This window comes from Manis javanica, chromosome 17 (genome assembly GCF_040802235.1).
Source record: "Manis javanica isolate MJ-LG chromosome 17, MJ_LKY, whole genome shotgun sequence".
NCBI lineage: Eukaryota > Metazoa > Chordata > Mammalia > Pholidota > Manidae > Manis > Manis javanica.
In genome coordinates this window covers 49205999-49228685 of record NC_133172.1, presented here as the reverse complement: position 1 = coordinate 49228685, position 22687 = coordinate 49205999, and the positions used below count along the sequence as shown (strand labels likewise).

Genomic DNA, 22687 nt, shown 5'->3' with positions numbered 1-22687 from the left:
CTTGCAAGTTTTCTCTAAGTTTGAAATGGCTTCCAAATGAAAGATTAAATTAGTTAGTACTATCAAAATAACTGCCCCTATACCTAGGAATTAGATTCCATCTATAATTTACAAGGTATATGACCCCAGACAAGTTAGTAAGAAATTGAGATTCCTTATGAGTAAAATGTGGGTTATATGATCATCTATCTTAACTACTATTGTGAGTATTACATGAGATAATGATATGATGAAATACTTTGCACTCAGAAAGTATAGCTTGTATAATACGCTCTCATCTGATTTTATAAAGCAGATACATATATGCATACATATGCAAAAAATCTCCCTGAAAACACTCAAAAGGACCTGGTGGCTGGGAGACAGGGTGGAAGGAAGACTTTTCACTGTATGCCACTTTGAAATTGTTTTAGCAAGTAAAGTATTACCTACCTGAAAAATAATTTTATAAAAATTATTTAGTACAGAACAGCGAGAGGCTGAAAGCTTTTCCTATGAGATTGGGAACAAGACAGGGATGCCCACTCTCCCCACTGTTATACAACATAGTACTGGAGGTCCTAGCCATGGCAATTAGACAAAACAAAGAAATATAAGGAATCCAGATTGGTAAAGAAGAAGTCAAACTGTCACTATTTGCAGATGACATGATATTGTACATTAAAAACCCTAAAGACTCCACTCCAAAACTACTAGAACTAATATCGGAATTCAGCAAAGTTGCAGGATACAAAATTAACACACAGAAATCTGTGGCTTTCCTATATACTAACAATGAACTAATAGAAAGAGAAATCAGGAAAACAATTCCATTCACAATAGCATCAAAAAGAATAAAATACCTAGGAATAAACCTAACCAAGGAAGTAAAAGACCTATACCCTGAAAACTACAAGACACTCTTAAGAGAAATTAAAGAGGACACTAACAAATGGAAACTCATCCCATGCTCCTGGCTAGGAAGAAATAATATCGTCAAAATGGCCATCCTGCCCAAAGCAATATACAGATTTGATGCAATCTCTATCAAATTACCAACAGCATTCTTCAATGAACTGGAACAAATAGTTCAAAAACTCATATGGAACCACCAAAGACCCTGAATAGCCAAAGCAATACTGAGAAGGAAGAATAAAGTGGGGGGGATCTCGCTCACCAACATCAAACTCTACTATAAAGCCACAGTACTCAAGACAATTTAGTACTGGCACAAGAACAGAGCCACAGACCAGTGGAACAGAGACTCCAAACATTAACACAAACATATATGGTCAATTAATATACGATAAAGGAGCCATGGACATACAATGGGGAAATGACAGTCTCTTCAACAGATGGTGCTGGCAAAACTGGACAGCTACATGTAGGAGAATGAAACTGGATCACTGTCTAACCCCATACACAAAAGTAAATTCAAAATGGATCAAGACCTGAATGTAAGTCATGAAACCATAAAACTCTTAGAAAAAAACATAGGCAAAAATCTCATGGACATAAACATGAGTGACTTCTTCATGAACATATCTCCCTGGGCAAGGGAAACAAAAGCAAAAATGAACAGGTGGGACTATATCAAGCTGAAAAGCCTCTGTACAGCAAAGGACACCATCAATAGAACTGTCTCCCTACAGTATGGGAGAATATATTCATAAATGACAGATCCGATAAGGGGTTGACATCCAAAATATATAAAGAGCTCACACACCTCAACAAACAAAAAACAAATAATCCAATTAAAAAATGGGCAGAGGAGCTGAACAGACAGTTCTCTAAAGAAGAAATTCAGATGGCCAACAGACACATGAAAAGATGCTCCACATCGCTACTTTTCAGCGAAACGCAAATTAAAACCACAATGAGATATCACCTCACACCAGTAAGGATCGCCACCATCCAAAAGACAAACAACAACAAATGTTGGCGAGGTTGTGGAGAAAGGGGAAGCCTCCTACACTGTTGGTGGGAATGTAAATTAGTACAACCATTGTGGAAAGCAGTATGGAGGTTCCTCAAAATGCTCAAAATAGAAATACAATTTGACCCAGGAATTCCACTTCTAGGAAATTACCCTAAGAATGCAGCAGCCCAGTTTGAAAAAGATGCACCCCTATGTTTATCACAGTACTATTCACAATAGCCAAGAAATGGAAGCAACCTAAGTGTCCATCAGTAGATGAATGGATAAAGAAGATGTGGTACATATACACAATGGAATATTACTCAGCTATAAGAAAAAATCAGATCCTACCATTTGCAACAACATGGATGGAGCTAGAGGGTATTATGCTCAGTGAAATAAGCCAGGTGGAGAAAGACAAGTACCAAATTATTTCACTCATATGTGGAGCATAAGAACAAAAGAAAACTGAAGGAACAAAACAGCAGCAGAATCACAGAACCCAAGAATGGACTGACAGTTACCAAAGGGAAAGGGACTGGGGAGGATGGGTGGGAAGGGAGGGATAAGGGTGGGGAAAAAGAAAGGGGGCATTACGATTAGCATGTATAATGTTGGGGATGGGGGGCACAGGGAGGGTTGTGCAACCCAGGGAAGACAAGTAGTGATTTTACAGCATCTTACTACACTGATGGACAGTGACTATGAAGGGGTATGTGGGGGGGGTGGGACTTGGTGAAGAGGGGAGCCTAGTAAACATAATGTTCTTCATGTAATTGTAGATAAATGATATATATATATAGATTTAGTACAGTCCCTGATTTAAATACTCAGCAAATATTTACTTACAACTAACAAATTTAGAATTTAGATTATTTGATGTATCTAAATTTATATTTTTGAAATACCAAGTAATGATATGAAGCACTTACTTTTCATAACAACTTTGCAGCAGGAATACTATTATCCCTACTTTAAAGATGAACTCAACTGAAGCAACTAAACCTCTAAGTGTAACCTCCCAGAGTCACCTGCCTATGAGCTCCCTGAGGATAAAGAGAATGCCTATTTTTGTCTCCTAAGAGGTATTTGCCCGGTGAGTGGGTCCCCCATCCCAGGATTTAGGCATGCTGTTTTAAAGCAAGAGTAAGATAGCTGCCACTCATCTGTCACTGCATCTGAACCCTCTCAGCTATAGTAGACCATTAGGTTTTGGAATGTGTCCCAATTTGTTCTAAATGTATTTAATGCATTTAAATTATGGAAGAAATTTTTACCTTATGACACCTTTCATAGTAAAATGATAACAAAATTTCTTGGCAGTTTGAAATAATTCAGGGAATGGTTGCATTTATGACTTACCTACATGACTATAATTACAAAGTATTTTCATTTTCACCAATCTCTTGTCTTACCACTTATAAATAAATAAATAAATAAATACTACAGCACTTTAAAATACAAACATATATATATATATTCCCCCTGCCACTGTGTAGAAAGTTTGGAAAAAACAAGAATAAGGAGTAAACTATAGTTCTGTAACAGAAATAAGTCCAGTTAACAGTTTGGTGCATAAAACCCCATTGCCTTTATTCATTCAGTCATTATGCTACAATTTTTATTGAATACTTACTACTTTATATACTAGGCAGTGATAAATGAAGTTTCTGTGTTTTTATAAAAGTAAATCAATAAATACAGTACATAGTGTTTCATAGCCTGCTTTCTTTCACTGAGGCAAGGAAGGTCAGAATGCTCCCCAAACTCCCTAGGTTCAGTGACTCATCCCAAAATGCAGCCTTCCTCAGGACGGCTTACAGCAAGCAAGAAGATTGCAGAGAACCCTTGCTTCCGTTTTAGAACTCAATTTCAGATACCATATAAAATCAAATGTCAGCCCAGCTGGAGGGAGCGCCCTAGGCCTGAGGCCACAGCAGAGCCCAGGCTGAGGGGCAGGGGACGGCCCTGAGGAGAATCCGAGGCCAGGCCCCAACACCCAGGGAGGAGAAGCCCTGGGGCCCGGGAGGGCTGGCTCTCAGCTCGGCCACTACAGGTCCAAGCTGCTCGAACCGACGGGAAGCTCATCTAGGAGCAAGGATCCGACAGCTAAGTCCTAGCTAAGTCCTAATTCGTAGCGGAGTCCCCAGGGAAAATGGAAATTATGTTCCCAAGCAGTCCCCCCTTGATATGAAAATATTACTTCAACAACCCAGAGGGTGGATTTTTTTAAAAGAGAAAGGGAAAGAGTACCAACTTCTCCTATGACTGACCTCAGTATACACGCTCAAAGACACAATGGAAGGGAATGTAACAAAAGTCCTCCCTGTGATTTTTTTTTTTAACAGAGGGAAAAAACTAAAGTTTAATGATGTACATATGGGGAAGCCATAGACATGGGTTCCAAAGACAGCCACGGAGAATGAGGCATCTATGTCATCCTGAACTAAGGAAAGGCGGCAGGGATCTGAGACTTCAAAGGAAAAGGGACGCAACTCACAGGAATATGAAAATAGTATATGTTTGATAATCAAATATTAATTGAGCCAAACAATAACAGGGAAGGGGCAGAGAGAGGAATTCTAACAAACTTAGCCACATCCTCCCAGTCTATCACACTTACTTTACATTATAATGCTTTGTGATTCTTATTGGTGGATGGCTCAACATGACACTCTCAGGCTTTGTCACAACCATAGTCCTATCTCCAGGGACTGTTTGAAACCTACGTCACAGCAAGGTATCAAACTACTCGCATTAGCTGCATCTTGGTGCGTTCTACAGCCTGGTACTCCCGCTACATATTTGGGTTTCAGAGCATTTATTCTGATTCTAGGCCAAGATAATTCCAATAACCAATCAAGAATGATGTAGGAACAGATGACTGGAGCACCTCTGGCCACGTCTGCAGACAGAGACACCAACAAAACTTTGAAGACAAAATGTAATGTTCTGAAGCTAACAGATCACCAGTGGGCACTAACTGACATCAAACAGGACCTCAAGGACAAAGACCTCTACTTTGAAGGCATGTTCAAAAAAGGATTGCAGACCTCTTATTTTTTGAAGACTAAGCAGGGATTAGAACTCAGAGTGGCCCCATAACCTTGTAACTTTTATTTGAGCTAGACCCTTTCAGAATAAAAAGGTGAATACATGAGCTGGTGGGCATGAAGCAAGGATCATTTTTGTCTGAGCCAGGTCACCCTTTATGTTTGAAACTAAAGGAAATGAGGACTGTGTACTGGGTGACTTACAGGGAAGGAACTGTTTCTAAAATGCTTTAAAATTCCCTTTTGATGACTGCAGAAATAAAAGGCAGAGAAAGGGAAGAAGTCAAGTTAGTGATAACAAAAAATAACTTAGCAAAATTCAACCTTTGGGAGAAACACTACCAATTACACAACTCATTATCATGTGCAATCAGCCTGAGTTCTAAATCACAGTAAACTCCTATTTTCTTGAAATCCAAATACCCTCTATTTTTACATTTAATTTATGTGCTAGTATTTTTTATAACTTCTTTTGCAAAAACAATTTCATTATAGAAAATGTACGGACCATGTATAAGCAAAACAAATATCACTGTAGTGTTCATTTTGAGGCTACAGAATGACATATAGAGCAAATGTATCAAAACTATATTCAAATAAATGCTTTTCCAGAGTGAATATGCAGTGCTAGAACAGACTTGGCAAATCTTAGGTATCTCTTAATACTGTCAAGGAAAAATTGATGACACTGAGACACTGCAGGATTCTCAAGTACCTTCCGGATGATTAAAGATAGATTAAATAATGGGAGATTCTTGATCCAGAGTTCAGAGTTTATCAGATCCACTAGAAAACCAATGGCTCCGTACTGTATTGCCCACTCAGTTGAACTAAAGACCCAGTTATTATTCTGGATAAGTTTACATATCATTATCAGAAGGAAGAGACGGCAGCTGCTGGGAGAGACACAGATAAAGGATGCCCAGGAATAATTCTGTCTGGATTAAATGTCCCAGGAAAGTAGCAGGGTATCATTTCTGTATAGGAGTTAAATGTAATTTGCATGTTGAGTGTTGTAATGAAGAATAAATTACTCTTGACTACAAATTCAACCATCTTATTTTCACTTTAAGAGACAAATCAGTTTTATGGAAGTAAAACTGGGGAAGTCAGAATAAGATCTATGGATTGTACTAACAACAATATTGTGATATTGTACTACAGTTTTGCAAAATGTTACCTTTGGGGGAAATGAGTAAAAGGTACAAGGGCTCTCTTATTTTTCATAATCGCATATGAATCTAAAATTATCTCAATACAAATTTCAATTAAAAAAATTAAACTGAATTCCGTAAGGATAAACCCAAGTGAAATGTGTACAGACGTATTAACTTATACATACATACACACAAACACACACTAATGATCATTAACAGCAGCATTCATTATAACCCTAAACCTGAAACAATTCAATGTTCACAAGCAGATATGAATAAATTGAGGCATAATTATATAACAGAATCCTAATCAGCAATGAAAAAGGATGAACTTCTGTCATATGCATAACATGAAATAGAATATACTGAATAAAAGACACCAGACACAAAACATATATTGAGACATTCTCATTTGTAAAAAATGTTTAAAAAGGCAAACAAACCTACAGTGTTAAATCAATACATTGGGTGCCTCTGGGGATGAGGAAGGAAGCAGTGACTGCGGGGGGTACAGGAGAGGTTCTGGGTGCTATCATCTTCTAGATGGTGGTTATCAAAATGTGCTCCTTGAGTGACACCATATGGCTAAATCTCAGGAACATATATAATTAGTGGGAAAATAAATTCTCAAATATCTCACACATAACTACCCTCACATATATAGTCAAATGGTGTTCAATAAAGTGCCAAGACCACTCAATTGGGAAAGTACTGTCTTGTAAACAAATGGTGTTAGGAAAACTGGATATCCACATGCAAAAGAACAAAGATGGATCCTTATATACATAAATTAAGTCAAAAGGGATAAAAGATCTAAACTGAAGACCCAAAGCTATAGACATCTAGAAGAAAACACAGTAAAAACTTTATGACATTGGATTTGGCAATAGTTTTCTTGGATATGAGGCCAAAAGTATAGGCAACAAATGCAAAAGTTGACAAATAGGACATCAAATTTAAAGACTTTTATACATCAAAGGACATCAACAAACTGAAAAGACCATCTATGGAACATGAGAACAGATGTGTAAATCCTAAAGGTTGATAACAGAATACATAAAGAACTCCTAATTTTCAACAACAAAAAAGCATCAAATAACTTGACTATAAAATGGGCAAAGAACTTAAGCAGACACGTCTGTGAAGATGATACACAAATGGCCAACAAGCATAGGAAAAGATGGTCAACATCAGTAGTCATTGCGGAAATGCAAATCAAAACCACAATGAGATAACACCACATACCCATTAGGATGTCTATTATTTTTTTTAAAAAAAAGAAAGAAAGAAAGAAAATAAGCATTGGTGAGGATATACAGATATTGAAATCTCTGTGTATTCTTGGTGGGACTGTAAAATGGTGCAACCACCAGTGCCATCTATCTCCAGAATTCTTTTCCTCTTGCAAAACTGAAACTCTATGCCCATTAAAACTTTTTTTGATTGCAGGTCTCTTTTGCTCCTATTTGCAGGGAGTATCTTTTTCAATCCTTTGACTTTTAACCTATCAGTTATTTGGATCTAAAGTGAGTCTCCTAAAGACAGCAAGCATACGGTTAGATCATGCCTTTTTATGCACTCTGCCTAACTTTGTCTTTTGATAGATGAATTTAATCCACTTACATTTAAATAAATTACTGATGAGAAGGGACTTGCTACATCAAAATTTAAAACTTCTGTACATGACACAGTAACAAGAAAGTGAAACGACAACCTACAGAATGGGAGAAAGTATTTGCAAATCATATGTCTAATAAAGGATTAGTATCCAGAATATAAAAACAATCCAATTTAACAAAAAGACAAACAATCCAATTTAAACTTAGGCAAAGACCTGGAATAGACATTTCTCCAAAGAACACCCACAGAAGACCAGTAAGTACACGAAAAGATGCTCAGTATCATTAGTTATTAGGGAAGTGCAAATCAAACCACAGTAAGAAACTACATTACACCTCCTAGGAATGGCTATAATAGAAAAAATTAAAAATAGCAAGTGCTGGAGACAATGTGGAAAATTGTTTCATTGCTGGTGGAATGTAAAATGGTGCAGCTGACGGGGAAAACAGTTTGGAGGCTCCTCAAAAAGCTAAACAGAATTATCATATGGCCCAGCAAATCCATTCCTACATATATCTCTAAATGAACTGAAAACTAGGACTCAGACAGTAGTATGCCAATGTTTACCAACATACAAGTTCACAACAGCCAAAAGGTGTTACAGTTTTCACAAGAGCCAAAACATGGAAACTTGAACAACCCAAGTATCCCTTGATGACTGGATGATGGACAAATGAAACACAGTATTATCCACACAACAGAATATTATTCCGCCTCACAAATAGTGAAATTCTGATACGTGTTACAACATGGATGAACCTTGAAGACACTATACTAAGGGAAATCAGGCAGACACCAAATGATAAATATTATACTGTTCCACTTATATGTCCTACCAAGAGTAGTCAAATCATAGAGACAGAAAGTAGAACAATGGGAAGTTACTGTTTAACGGGTATAATATTCAGTTTGGTATGATGAAATATACTGGACATGGATAGTGTTGATGGTCACATAACGATGTGAACGTACTTAGTGCCACTGAATTGTGCACTTAAGAATGTTTAAAACAGTAAATTTTATGTTATGTACATTTTACCATAATAAAACTTAGAAAACCAGAACATAATGCTAAGTGAAAGAAGCCAGACACAACAGTTAAGTACCATATGATCCCACCTATATAAGGTCCCTACAATGGGCAAATTCAGAGAGACGCAGCATAGATGAGAGGCTACCAGAGGCCCGGGAAGAGTGACAAGGGGAAAGCTGTTGCCTAGCAAATACAGAGCTTCTGTAGGGGGTGATGAAAGGTCTTAGAAACAGACAGCAGTGATGGCTGCACAACACTGCGAATCCAATTAATGCCACTGGATTGTACAGTTAAAAATGGCTGAAAAGTAAACTTCATGTTATGTGAATTTTGTCACAATTAAAAAAAAAGTTTGGTTTTACACAGCTGTAACTAATCTAAGCCAAAAATTTATTTTTTCTGAATCACAACAAGTAAGACTAAAGGAGTTTGGAGGTTCTCAGTAATCTAGATTGGTTGCCTGTGCTATTCAAATCTATTAGAAAATCATAAATGTCTCCCTATTTTTATTAAGTAAACCTTATATAAGGCAGTACATATTTCCCTTTTTTTTTCTAGGACCTGCTTTGCTTTTAAATTTCACGTGAGTTACAAAAAAGATTCTTCTGACCTGGATAGCCATTGTGTTTTAAATCTAATGAACATTCTATTCTCTCAGCTTTTATTTTGTAAGCAACTACACAATATTACAGATAAATGTTTCAAATAGACTATATTGCAGCCAAGATCATAAACTGTCAAAAGAGATGAAACAATGCCTGTGGTTGATCCATTTCTATCTCAGTCCAAAATTCAAGTGAAGTACTTTGGATACAAAGGAAAATTTTGTAATGTCCGCCTGTAAAGGATGAGTCAGTGAAACTGTCCAAAGAGTATGTGGTAGGGAGCAGGAGAAGCCTTTCGGCTTTTCCTTAAGTTCATTTATTTTACAAAGTATTATTGAAAAGAGGGCAGAAAATTCATGTTTTAAAATATAGAAAAGAAAGAGGACAAATTACTAACAGACAATAATACTTCCAGATTACTAATTCTATGGGAGGGATAAGGGACATCGGCAGAAAAGAGGAGAATGTGAAGAACAGTTACAGAATAAAACTCTTCTTGGGAAAAGAATTATACAAATTCTCTGAGTGGAAATTCCACACTGATGTAATGAAAGTGTAACAGCAGAGTATGCTAAAGACCACCTGACTTGGAAAACAAAATCCAGAAACACTGATTTCGGAAGCTGCAAAATTAGTCTGGGTGATGAAAAGAGGGAGCTCCAGCCAAACAGATTAGCAGAATACCTCATCACAATATATGGAGGTCAGTAATAATATTTAAGAGGGCAGAGAAAGGTAACAGCCCCTGGGCGGTGAAGAGCTGGAAATGGTGCAGGTCCACAGGTATTTGCACGTGGATTAGAAAGAGCCTAGTAAGGCAGGGGTGTCACCTAGGAGAGCTAACTTGATGGCTGCCAGAAAGGATGTCACCTTGGCAGTCACCAGTATCCAGGGTCTGAATTTCAGGTCTGCAAACCCAAACATAACTTACTCCACTGGATTAGGTCCCAGTGCAACAGATTCTCCTAATTCCTTAGGCATCTGCACAATATTTATGATTAAGATATTTATCACAACTGCAGTTACTTGATGTCCTTCTTCCCCCACTAGACTATAAAAACTCCGTAAGAGTAAGGGTCATACCTGTCTTATTCATGCTGCATTCCAGAACATAGCGTGGCGCCCGGAACACAGTGAGATCTAGGGAGCGCTCACTCCACCTGCCCTTACTCACTCCTCCTCTCCCGCTCTGTTGTGTCTGCTGCACCCATGCCCACGTGCAAAACTGAAGAGATCAAAGTCCATTTGCTGAACAGAGCATCTGACTGGGATGGTGCTGGAAGTTAAATTTTACCTCATCTTGTTTCCACCTTCCCTAGGACTAACCACTTGTGACTGCTCAAGGAAAGAAAGCATCGTTTCTATAGGTTAGTTAATTCCATAAGCTGGATAATGACCAAACTGTAATTTCTTACTGAAATCCAGTAAGAACTGTTAGTCAAATTCTGAAACTTTCAGGGGGCACCCTTAGGGTTGTGCCAAACAGAGCCTGAATTTTCAGTCTTTCTTAAGATCACTCTCTATCAATTTTACTCATGCAGACCTCATCCTCTCTGCAAGTCGAAGGCATCTATTTCACCTTTAAATCTCACAGCAACTGCCACTTAGTAAACACTCAAAAGATACTGCAGGAAAGAATATATTTTTTGTTATCAAAAATCACCACGAACAACACTTACTAGGCTGTTTATGCCAGGCACCGTAAGTCTTTATATGCCTGCCTTATCTACAGTAACTGTCACAACACTGTGCAGTACATACTATGATCTCTACACTACAGATGGCAAAGGCCCTTTACAGAGCTTATTTGCCCAAGGTTACACAGCTGTTGAGTGGTAAAGTAGGAAGCCAGCAACCAGTCATTAGAATTATTTTCTTGTACATAATGAGCCAAAATTCTCTTTGAAAGACACTGTTAAGAAAATGAAAAGGCAAAATACAGACTGGGAGAAAATATTTACAATACATATATCTCAAAAGGACTTGCACCAGAACATATAAAGAATGCTTCCAGGTCAGTACTAAGAAAACAACCCAATTAAAAATAGACAAGACTGAACAGACACCTTACAGAGAAGCACACAAATGGCCAATCAGTCCATGCAGATACTCAACATCATTAGTTATCAGGGAAATCCAAGTTAAAAGCATGATTATATATCAGCATACACCCATGAGAATGGCTAAAAGTAAAATGACAGAGACCATGTGTCCAGGAAGATGTGGAGAAACTGGAAAACTCATGCATTGCTGATGAGAGTATAAAATGATGTAAACACTATGGGAGAAGGCCTGGCAATTGCTTAAAAAGTTAAAAAAATGTATGACCCAGTAATCTCACTTCTAGGTATTTACCCAGGAGGAATGAAAATACTTGGCCAAAGATTAGTAAGTACATGAAAGTTCACAGCTGTTTTACACATAACAGCAAAAAAATGGAAACCCAAATGTCCATCAACAGGTGAATAAATTTAGTCATACAATAAAATAAATAAATAGGAACAAACTGTCGATAAATAGAAAGAAAGTTGAATTTCACAGTCATGTTAAATAAAAGATGCTAGATGCAAAAGATGTACGCATATGCTCTACAGTATTAGCAATCACTTCAACTGTACGGGGACAGAAGTGGCAGAATGTTCTATGTATTGATTGCGATGGTGTTCACAAAGGTGAGTCATTTGTTAAAACACGCTGAACTCGCCATATAAAATCTGTACATCTCATTGTATGTAAATTAGATCTCAAGAGTTGATTTAGGTGGAAAAATTCTAGGTAGCAAAATACTACTAATGACCCAAATGTTTATCATTATGAGCCTGCTTCAGTAATGTATGAGCTATACAACAAATTCTATAAAGAATAAGGAAGAGTTCCAGGTATGGATATGGGAAGATTCCTGAGCCAGTTAACTGAAAAAAGCAAAGCACAAATCAATGTGTACGGAATGCTACCTTGTGTAAAAAAAGGGTGGGGTGGACTATATTTACTTTTACTTTTATATGGAAAACAAAATGGAAAGATAAACAACAGTAGTTAATTTTAGGAGGCAGTGGAAGAACTGGGCAGATGGAAGGAAGGCTTTTCACAGTATACTTGTAAGACCTATTCCAAAAAATGGAAAAATGACCTGGGTTCCAGAAAAAAAGGGCACCTGTTCTAACTTTCCTATAGCACATTCCCAGCCCTTCCAAATTACATCTAAAATGTGAAAGGGGGCTGTAAAACAGACCTAAGTCCATACTCTGCAGCCATGAAAAAAACTGAGGCAAATCCTAATGGGTGGACCTGAGCTGTCAGGTCAGACTGCCTGAGTTCCAACCCCCTGTACCACCCAACTTCATGAGTTTGTGGAACCTACTACTTTGCTCCTCACATCTCTAAAATGGATTGTTGGGAGGGATAAAAGAGAAACCACATGTGAAGCACTTAAATGGGCACCCAGGAAACATTACTATTAAACCAAGTCAATTAATAAATAACATAATTCAGTTAAAGAATACTATGATTCTATTTCTGTATATATTTGGATATATTTTTATACATGAGTCTATACATGGAAGATGTAGAAGGATTCAAACAAATTCTTGGAAGTGTTACAGTTTCACTTTCTTTCCTGCTGTGTGGCTTTTTCTACTCACTTTTACTGGACTCCTCAGCAAAAATAATCTAGTTATAAAATAAACTGCTTCACAAAAATGAACAAGTGGGACTATATCAAGCTGAAAAGCTTCTGTACAGCAAAGGACACCATCAATAGAACAAAATGGTATCCTACAGTATGGGAGAATATATTCATAAATGACAGATCCGATAAAGGGTTGACATCCAAAATATATAAAGAGTTCATGCACCTCAACAAACAAAAAGCAAATAATCCAATTAAAAAATGGGCAGAGGAGCTGAACAGACAGTTCTCCAAAGATGAAATTCAGATGGCCAACAGACACATGAAAAGATGCTCCACATGGCTAGTCTTCAGAGAAATGCAAATTAAAACCACAATGAGATATCACCTCACACCAATAACGATCACCACCATCCAAAAGACAAACAACAACATATGTTGGCGAGGAAGTGGAGAAAGGGGAACCTTCCTACACTGCTCGTGGGAATGTAAATTAGTTCAACCATTGTGGAAAACAGTATGGAGGTTTCTCAAAAAGCTTAAAACAGACATACCATTTGACCCAGGAATTCCACTTCTAGGAATTTACCCTAAGAATGCAGCAGCCCAGTTTGAAAAAGACAGATGCACCCCTGTGTTTATTGCAGCACTATTTACAATAGCCAAGAAATGGAAGCAATCTAAGTGTCCATGAGTAGATGAATGGATAAAGAAGAGGTGGTACAGACACAATGGAATATTATTCAGCCATAAGAAAACAAATCCTACCATTTGCAACATGGATGGAGCTAGAGGGTATTATGCTCAGTGAAATAAGCCAGGCGGAGAAAGACAAGTATCAAATGATTTCACTCATATGTGGAGTATAAGAATAAAGAAAAACTGAAGGAACAAAACAGCAGCAGAATCACAGAACCCAAGAATGGACTAACAGTTACCAAAGAGAAAGGGACTGGGGAGGATGGGAGGGAAGGGAGGGATAAGGGCGGGGAAAAAGAAAGGGGGCATTACGATTAGCATGTATAGTGTGGGAGGGGCATGGAGAGGGCTGTGCAACACAGAGAAGACAGGTAGTGAGTCTACAGCATCTTACTACACTGATGGACAGTGACTGTAATGGGGTATGTGTGGGGGACTTGGTGAAGGGGGAAGTCTCGTAAACATACTGTTCTTCATGTAATTGTAGATTAATGATAACAAAATCAATCAATCAATCAATCAATAAATTGCTTCAACATCACCCCCATCTTCAAAGACTTCAGTGGCTTTCCATTATTACACTTAGGATCAGATTCATCCTACCCCGCCCAGCCTTGCCAGCCCGGCTCCTGCCAAGCTCACTGGCCGTTCCCATCCTTTGTTCCCCGCCCGCACCACAGTCCCAGGCACTTTCAGTCCCACAATGTACCAAACTCTGCCTGACTCTGCCAGTGTTGCTGGAATGCTCTTTTTACTCTTCCCAAACCAAGTTCCTTCTCCTCCGCTCCATTTAAAGCTGTCTTCTCACAGAAGCTTTTCCAGGTCACTCTTACTAAAGCAGATCTCCCCACCAACCCCATTTCTTTCTCAGCCCCTTGTATGTTTCTTTCATGGAAAGCACCATTATTTAATATTTTTGTTCTTTTTTGTCTCCATAGATGGGTGGCTTCAGGAGAGAAGGGCCATGCTTATTTTCATACACCACCAGGGCTTGTACCACAGCACCTGGTAGATATTTGCTACACTTTACAAAGATTTGTTCAATGAATAAAATGCTATCCCATCTGTGAGGAAGGTTCTAAAGTAATAGTCCCATTATGCCAACAGTAACTAAAAAATACACAGAAATCTTTAAAATATCATAATGTGCTCTTTTAAGTTACCCTTTTCAGAAAGTTATTTATACATAACTATTCCAAACTTTCCTCACTTGTGATACACAGTAAGGAAATAAGAATATTAACTGAAACAAAGATTCACAAAACATTTTTACCTTTGCTAAGGGAAATGAACTTTGATATTTTCTAGTCAATGTCATAAGATACTATAAGTATTTTTATGTGATTCTTCTAGAATAATAAATAGTGGAAAGACAATGATGTGGACTATTACAAGATTTTGGTTTTATTTGTGCTTTCAATAAATTAAACCAAAAATGATTAAAAAATGCAGAGTTGAACTGTTAGAGGAAAGATAATTCAATTACATTGCCAACTCTAAATTATCACAAACTACACAATAACACCCTAACCATATTCATTAATAGGAAAAAAAAAAAGCAACCTACAGATGCAGGATATCCATATTAGGAGCCCCTTTCTAAGAGGCTCCAAAGTGATTTCAGATTGGAAAGAGAATGAAAACCCATTAAGTCTTTTATATCCTCTAATGGCAACCCTACTCTTCCAGACTTGGCCAAAATCCTTGACTCTTTCTCTCTCATTCTTCAAATCCACTGCATCATTAAGTCCTATTGGCTGTACCATCACAACACACCCCAAATCTGACACTTCTCAACAGCCACATTGCCACCACCCTGGTCCAAGTCACCATCTCTTGTCCCAGTTATGACAACAGCTTCCCAACTGGGATCCTCAATTCTGCCCTGGCCTTCCTTCAGTCTCAGCAGCCCAGAGTGATACTGTTAAACCACTAAGTCGTATCCTGACACTCCTCTGCTCCAATGTGGGCTCCCAACTCGGAACAAAAGTCCTTCCTAAAGCCTGCAAAGCTGTTTTTTGCTTGATCTGCCCTCTCCTGATCAAGCTGACCTCATCTACTACTAGATGTCGCTATGGCCTCCCTCGCGGTTCCTCAACACACCAGACACACTCCCTTCTCAAGATCTTTGAACTCGCTCACTCTTGCAGGAATGCTCTTCCTGCAGATATCCACACGGCTAGCTCCCTTAACTGCCTTCTGGCCTCTCCTCTAGCCATCTTCTTAATACAGCCATCTCTGGCCTTCACACCTAAAATTTCAAGCCCTCATCCTCACACCCTCACTCCATAAACACTCATAGTTCTCTTCTCTGCTTTATTTTTCTTCTTAGCACTTAATCACTACCTAACACAGCATGTTATTTTAGTTATGTACTCTGCTTATTGTCTGCTTCCCATAGATTGTAATCTCAGGAAAGGCTTCAATGTTTATCCACTGCTGCATCCTCAGCACCTAGAACAGTATCTGGCACATAGGAGACATTTGATAAATATTTGAATGTGTAAGTGAATAGGCTTGGAATGAACAAAACAGGGACAGAAACTACAGAACAGGTGAACGGCACACTGCAGGTGAAGATCTACAGCTCAGGCTTCAAGGGCAGCTTTGGCACACCTGTGATGTGTCTGGCTCCATCAACAGGTGGTAAACCAGGTTAAAAACCTCTACTCAAGACGGAACTAACGTCCACTACAAGCACTGAGTGTTCCTTCCAAGTTCATTATCTATTCTGAATTAACAAATAAGACATTTGGGGGAAAGTGAAACCACAAATGAAAAACATTATTACCTACCCATTATGAACTATGCTTTAACATGCTGAACCCACAACTGAAACTCATTATGAAGCATACACCAAAGGACATAGCTAAGGCTAGAATTCTGAAGTAATGCTATGCAGATAAGACATATCAAGGGATCTAACTAAACCAGACTCTGCCACTAATCAGCTATATGACCTGAATCTCTCTGAAACTATTTGTTGTACTCCTACTAAAATAAGGATCACTACTATTCAAGTCACTCTCACCAGTTATCTAGTTATTTTGAGGATGAAATAATGGGAAAGCACTTTTAAAAGCAAAAAATGCCATATACAATACAAATGCAGGAAGTTACTAAATTGTAAGATATTAACTTTTGGGTCACAAGGCAAACTTATTAAAAACTGTTATTTTAGAAACTTTACATTTTAAAGTTTTTATAGATTTATGAATTCGGATGTACAGATTTCTCCCCAAGACCGCAAATTAACAGAAAAAAAATTACTGTTATGCTTCAGAGAAAGAATGAGTTTTTTCTCAGTTACAATGAGGTTACATTATGCAAGAAATCCCAAGGAATTAACCACAAGATTATTAATCTATTATTCAAAAAAAAATACACCCCCCCCTCTTAAATGTATCTATAAATATCTCTCAAAGCCTTGGGGATTAGGGATGCAAGGACTCAAAGCAAAAGAGAATTTTTTAGGGTGATGGAAATTCTTAATTGGGGTTGTGACTATATGGTTGAATATATTTGTCAAAACTCATCAGACTGTACATTTTAAAGGGGCACAATTTTTTAATGTAAATTACACCTCACTGAAGGTACTTTGAACAAATTAAACGCCTATCCTGTTTCCTTAAGTTAAAAACCAAAAAAACCCCACTCAATTGCACCATAGTCTCAAAAAGAACTTGTGTAATGAAATCTAATACAAGAGGCTTGAAGTTATGAAAGAGGATGACAGAAACTGGGTCACTAACTCCAACAGAAGGCATGACCTTGTGCCCTTGAGGTCAAGTCAGATTAGAAAAAAATGATGGTAGCATAACGGGGTGGGAGACACAAAAATCTCAGCTGCTTCTCAAGAAAGTGAAAACTAACCACGGTATTACTTGAGAAAGTGTGGTGCAAAGCGCACAGGTTTGGGGCCCTTCAGACCTGGGTTTGAATGGCTCCAGCCTGTTCGGTGTGTGACCTTGAGAGTCCTCACTGTCTCTCTAAAGCTCACTTTCCCTTTCTGCAAAATGGGGATACTGTCGGCTCTGAGCTTTGTCTATCACAGAGTAAATACTGAATATCTGGGGGGCATTGAGACCTATGGCCTCCGTTTCCGTCTCGGAGGGTCGTGGTACCTTTGGTTCGCCTGATCACCCTCGGCCCGGCCTCATGTCCCTCCTACACACCCCTCGGCAGCCCTTCCGGCCCGACCATCCCGAACCCCTTCACCTCCCCGGGGCCCCACCTCGTTAAGGAAGCGAGTGATATCGTAGACTCGCCCGTGGATCACCAGCCAAATCTCCTTCGGGGAATTGCGCTTCGCCACCTCCTCCAGACGATAATAAGTGACGGAGGTCTCAACTCCTTGCCCTTTGCCCTCGCAGCCGCTTGCTTCCAGAGTCGCCATTGGGCCTGAGACAACCTACTCTCACCACTATCCCGCTTTCGGCGGCCCACTTCCTCTAGGTAGAAGCCACGTTCAACCCTCCCGGCCTCCGTAACCGGGTCCCATAAGGCCTTCCGAGGGCTCCTGGCCAATCACGCTTCCTAATAGTTCTCGTTCGTTTCCCTTTCAGCAATGAAAAGGAGGATTCAATTTCCATTCCCGCCCACCTATCTCCCTATCTTTGGGGCTTAGGCGTGGCTAGAATCCAACCAACCAATCAGAATCGCTCATTTCTCCACTCTCACCAATCAGACGCCGTGATTTTGGAAAGGCGCCCAAGAAGACGTCCTGACAGGTGTTGCGCGAAGTGGTTTCCCTCTCACGCTTCACCCTGACCTGCAGAGTCGCGGAAGAAGGGAGGCGTCTCCGTTTTCCAATTTTTTCCTCTCGTCGCGGTGGATCGCTCCTGAGTCACCCGTAGCTTGTTTCCACCACCCGCTGCGCGGCCTGTAGTCAGTCCCCGATTTGGATTTTTGCAGCCTCCAGGCTGTGACCTGGCGAAAACCGTCTACGGCTGTTTTTTTCACCAGTAAAATGGTCATGATAACCTCCACCGTACAGTGTTTGGCCAATTCAATGAGAAAGTTGTATCTGCCGAGCGCTTGTGATGTAGGTCAGGGACCTGGGACGGCATCATGATTAATTTTCCAAACAAGCTAAGATATAAACAGCGTAACAGGAGGGATTCCATCCTAAGGCTAAGATTCCATTTCAAAGGCCCGGAAGTTAGGAAGTAAGATTCTTAACATATTCTTCCACAGACAATAATTTGGCCCACCCTGGGGGAGGGGAGGGCAGGCGGTCTTGATTGATAGGTTCCCAGACGTAAGTCACTGTTCTGGGGAGGAACCGGATCAATAAAATTAATGTGTTAAGTTTATTTTGCAGAATTAACTGGAGGACTGGTAATAGAGGAGAGGAGACTTGGTATCTCTCACCGGATATAAGCATCGTGAGACCACTTGACAGGTTTATAGTCCCTGGCTCTTGGAAAATCCTTAAAAGATGGAACCCCCAACCTTTCAGTGCGCCTCCTCTCTGAAGATGCCCACACTTTTTCTCTCTTTAAGTGGATAACTTTAAATAAAGCTTTCTCATGGGCTCCATTTAACTGGGTTTTGTCTCTGAACCTTTCCAGCGGTAAGTGTCCTCATTTCTCCGCTATTTAGTTCTATTTCCAAGTCTCCACTTTGTGCTTTATTCCTGATTGGGGAGTGGGAAGTGGGAGGGGGCGGGGCGCTGCTGAGAGCTCAGATTTGGGCCTGCGAGTTGCCCATCTCCTAGGTGACCCGGAGGGAACTGCAACTGCCGGAGCCTACCTGAAAATCTTCCTTCTTTGGGATGTTTTCAGAATATAATCTCACTCCATTCCGTGCCCCGCAGCTCCCCCAAATCCTGGGGTGGTGGGGGCTAGCCCCACGCTGTGTAGATCCAAGCAGACACGAGATGCCTGGTAACCCTGGCTTCAGGAGACTGCCCTATGCTGAGAAGTTGAGCGCCCTCCCGCCCCTCCCTCTGCACTTAGCTGCTTTCAGCTGCCTGCAAGGCTGCTGCCATTCATTACTACTCTCACTCTGAATTCCTTCTTTACCTACACTCTTCCGACCTGCTCCAGAATTCTTTCTGATTCAGAGTCAAGAACCCTCCCCTGCCCAGGTTGAAGTTTCACCTGGTGCACAGGGAGAGACCTCCCAGATTCAGCTGCCCAGCAACACTTGGCACATAGTAATGCATACTAAATGACAGCTGGTGTGAAAAATGGCAGGGTGACTGGCCGAGGACCTTGGAACAGCGATTGGGGGTTAGAGTATGGAGTATCCCAAGTCTCTGCCACTGCCAAGAATCTGATTTTGTTATATGTCAGTTACATCTTAATAAAGCTGGGAGGGAAATCTGATTTTTAAATGAATTCTTTGGTGATCAGGCCATATCCACACAATTTTCCTTTCTATCTGTTCTAAAATAGAATTTGCCTCAACTGTTCCCCGCAAGATGTCCTAGACTTTTGGAATTCCAAGTTTGGAATGTGCAGCGTTGTGAATTACTCATTTTAAAGTGCCATTACAGCTAACCAACTGATCCTGGTGCACTGTTATTCTCATCATGTCACTTTCCCAGACTCTCCACAATCTATCCCAAACCTCTCCACTAATATGTTCCACCATTCCCTTCCATCAGCCACTGACTCCCAAACCTGCTGCTATAAATCCCCACCTGCAGTCATACCAGGTCCACCCATTTAAGATATCCTTTCTTCCTTCCAAGCTCCTCCTCAAACTCTCCCTTTTCCACAAACTCTCCTAACCATTCTGAGCTCCAGCAGTTCCATCTCCTTAGAGTATTTAAGTATATTACTATTTCAGGAAACCCCCTGTATCTGTAAATTTTAACTTTCCATATCTTGCCTCTCTAATGAGAATGAACTATGAGTGCAATCCCATATGATTCTCAGGACATTCCACAAACTCTAGATTGAAATATTGGCATTCATTTCAGAGATATTTACTGAACATTCACTGTGTCACAAATACTGTGACAGGCTCTCGTGACAGAAAGGTAACATGAAGTCCAAGAGAAACAAAAACATATACACATATATATGTATACATATATAATATATATAAGGGCTAGAAATAGAGATTTGTATTAAATGTAATAGGATGCAGCTCCGTACACATACCTGTTAGATGAGTCATTCACACTTAACCCCTGTGTGCATGAGTCGCCTGAGAAGCCCATGTAAGAAATGCACATTCCCTCCCATCTAGACAAGGAGTCTTCCTTACCTTGAATCTTGGCTTGCCTTGTTACCTTGACCAACAGAGTGTGGCAGAGTGATGCTGTGCAGGTTACGAAGTTTAGACAAGACGTCTTGAAGTTGCCATCTTCACCATCCTAGAACATTGTCCTCAGATCAGGATGCTGTGAAGAAGGCTGGGATTAAAGGCCAACCATTTAAGCTGCCCCAGCTGAGCTCACCTGTTAATTGTCTGCCAAATGCAAACACATGAATAAGTCCAGGCTAAATCAGCAGAACCACCTAGTTAACCCACAGAATTATGAGAAATAATAAAACATTGTTTAAAGACACACACACACACAAAAGGCCCACACAGATCCCCAGCCCCACCTGCACAGATTCAGGCCCGGTGGGTTTGGATACAGCACTAGAAATCAACATTTTCAGCAAGCATTTTGGGTGACTCTGATTCAAGTGATCTATAGATAACTGGGAAACACTGAACTTTTTCTGAAACTTATTAGATATGTCTTTCTCTCTCATACATGAATTAGTAAAATTACACAGCTCTTTCTTTTCTGCCTCTACCCTTAGGAAACTAAGTCCAGTAGTGTTTTTAAAGACCCTGAGAGGCTAGCATGGGTGAACCTCTCAGCAAACAGAGGGCTAGAGAAAAAATACACTTCTCCAAATACAGGAGTGCCACAAAAACAAAAGCAGCTTTTTGAGACTGGAAAGAGGAGAATACTTTGAGATTCTTCCAGTAGCAGGGACCTCACAAGTTTCCTCAAAGGAATGCAGGCAGGTGACAGGATCTCAGAGGCAAAGGGCTACATGGTGCATGCAGTGAAACTGGACCCTTGGTGCCAGGGGCAGACATACTTGAGCTCCAGTGCAGAGTCTGTCAGCTCTGCCACAGATCTTTTGGAAAATGACCAGTGTGGACTCATGGCCAGAGGGCCCTTCCTGAATGTTTATTTTTCTATTATTAAATATATTCTTATGAAGTATAGTTGATGTACAATATTACATTGATTTCAAATATACAACATAGTGGTTTGACAGTTATCTACATTATTAAATGTTCACCCCAACTAGCATAGTTACTATTTGTCATGTTACAGAATTATTGACTATACCCTCTATGCTGAAATTTTATCCCTGTGACTAATTTATACTCTGAGATTTTGTGCCTTGTCAGCCTCCTCCCTGTCTCCAACCTGCATATTAAGGAGGGTACGCAATGAGATATCAAAGACCTGAACGGACCAGCCAGGGGACTCAAGGCATAACAGCTCAAGAGTAATGCCGAGAAGGCATTCCTCATATTTATTGAGTAAATGAACATCTGAAGAATTTTGAGTAGGGGGTTCAGCATATGATCATCATCTATCTTTGAGTCCAGCCCAAGGGCAGGACACTCCTCAAGGACACCGAAAACCATGTGAAGGCGGTCACAAGTTATAGGAACCTTTTATGGCTTTAATCATTCTGTCCTTGACCAAACATCAGAGGTCGTAGGAGAGACAATCAAGTCACATATCTTCATACATTTGATTTCCGTATTACTTGATTTATATATTAAGCCCATTAATCCCACAGTGCCTCTTTGTCCTCTTCACCTTTTTCACCCACCCACCCCAACCCCTCTCCCTTGGTGACAACCAGCACTTCTCAGTGTCTGTGAGTCTACTGCTGTTTTGTTCCTTCTGTTTTGCTTTGTTTTTATATTCCACATATAAATGAAATCATATGGTATTTGTCTTTCTCTGGCTTTTTTCACCAAGCCTAATACCCTCTAGCTCCATCCATGTGTTGCA

At 39.8% G+C, this 22687-nt stretch overlaps 2 protein-coding genes across 3 annotated transcripts in view; both read right to left on the bottom strand.

Annotated features, from left to right (window-relative positions):
* Positions 1-18239, bottom strand: part of CYB5B (cytochrome b5 type B) — a 34999-nt gene extending 16760 nt beyond the window's left edge. The window contains exon 1 of the mRNA XM_017673405.3: positions 17927-18239. Coding sequence (XP_017528894.1) covers positions 17927-18088 — 162 coding nt within the window. The 5' untranslated portion in view covers positions 18089-18239. The remainder of the gene's footprint in view (positions 1-17926) is intronic.
* The window catches only part of NIP7 (nucleolar pre-rRNA processing protein NIP7), an 82596-nt gene that overhangs the window by 537 nt on the left and 59372 nt on the right, over positions 1-22687 (bottom strand). The window contains exon 5 of one of the 2 annotated variants that reach the window (XR_012126527.1): positions 20914-21049. The gene's annotated coding sequence lies outside the window, so the exon portion shown is untranslated. Of the gene's footprint in view, positions 1-20913; positions 21050-22687 lie in introns of those variants that run through there. The other variant, XM_073225538.1, reaches the window with a different exon arrangement.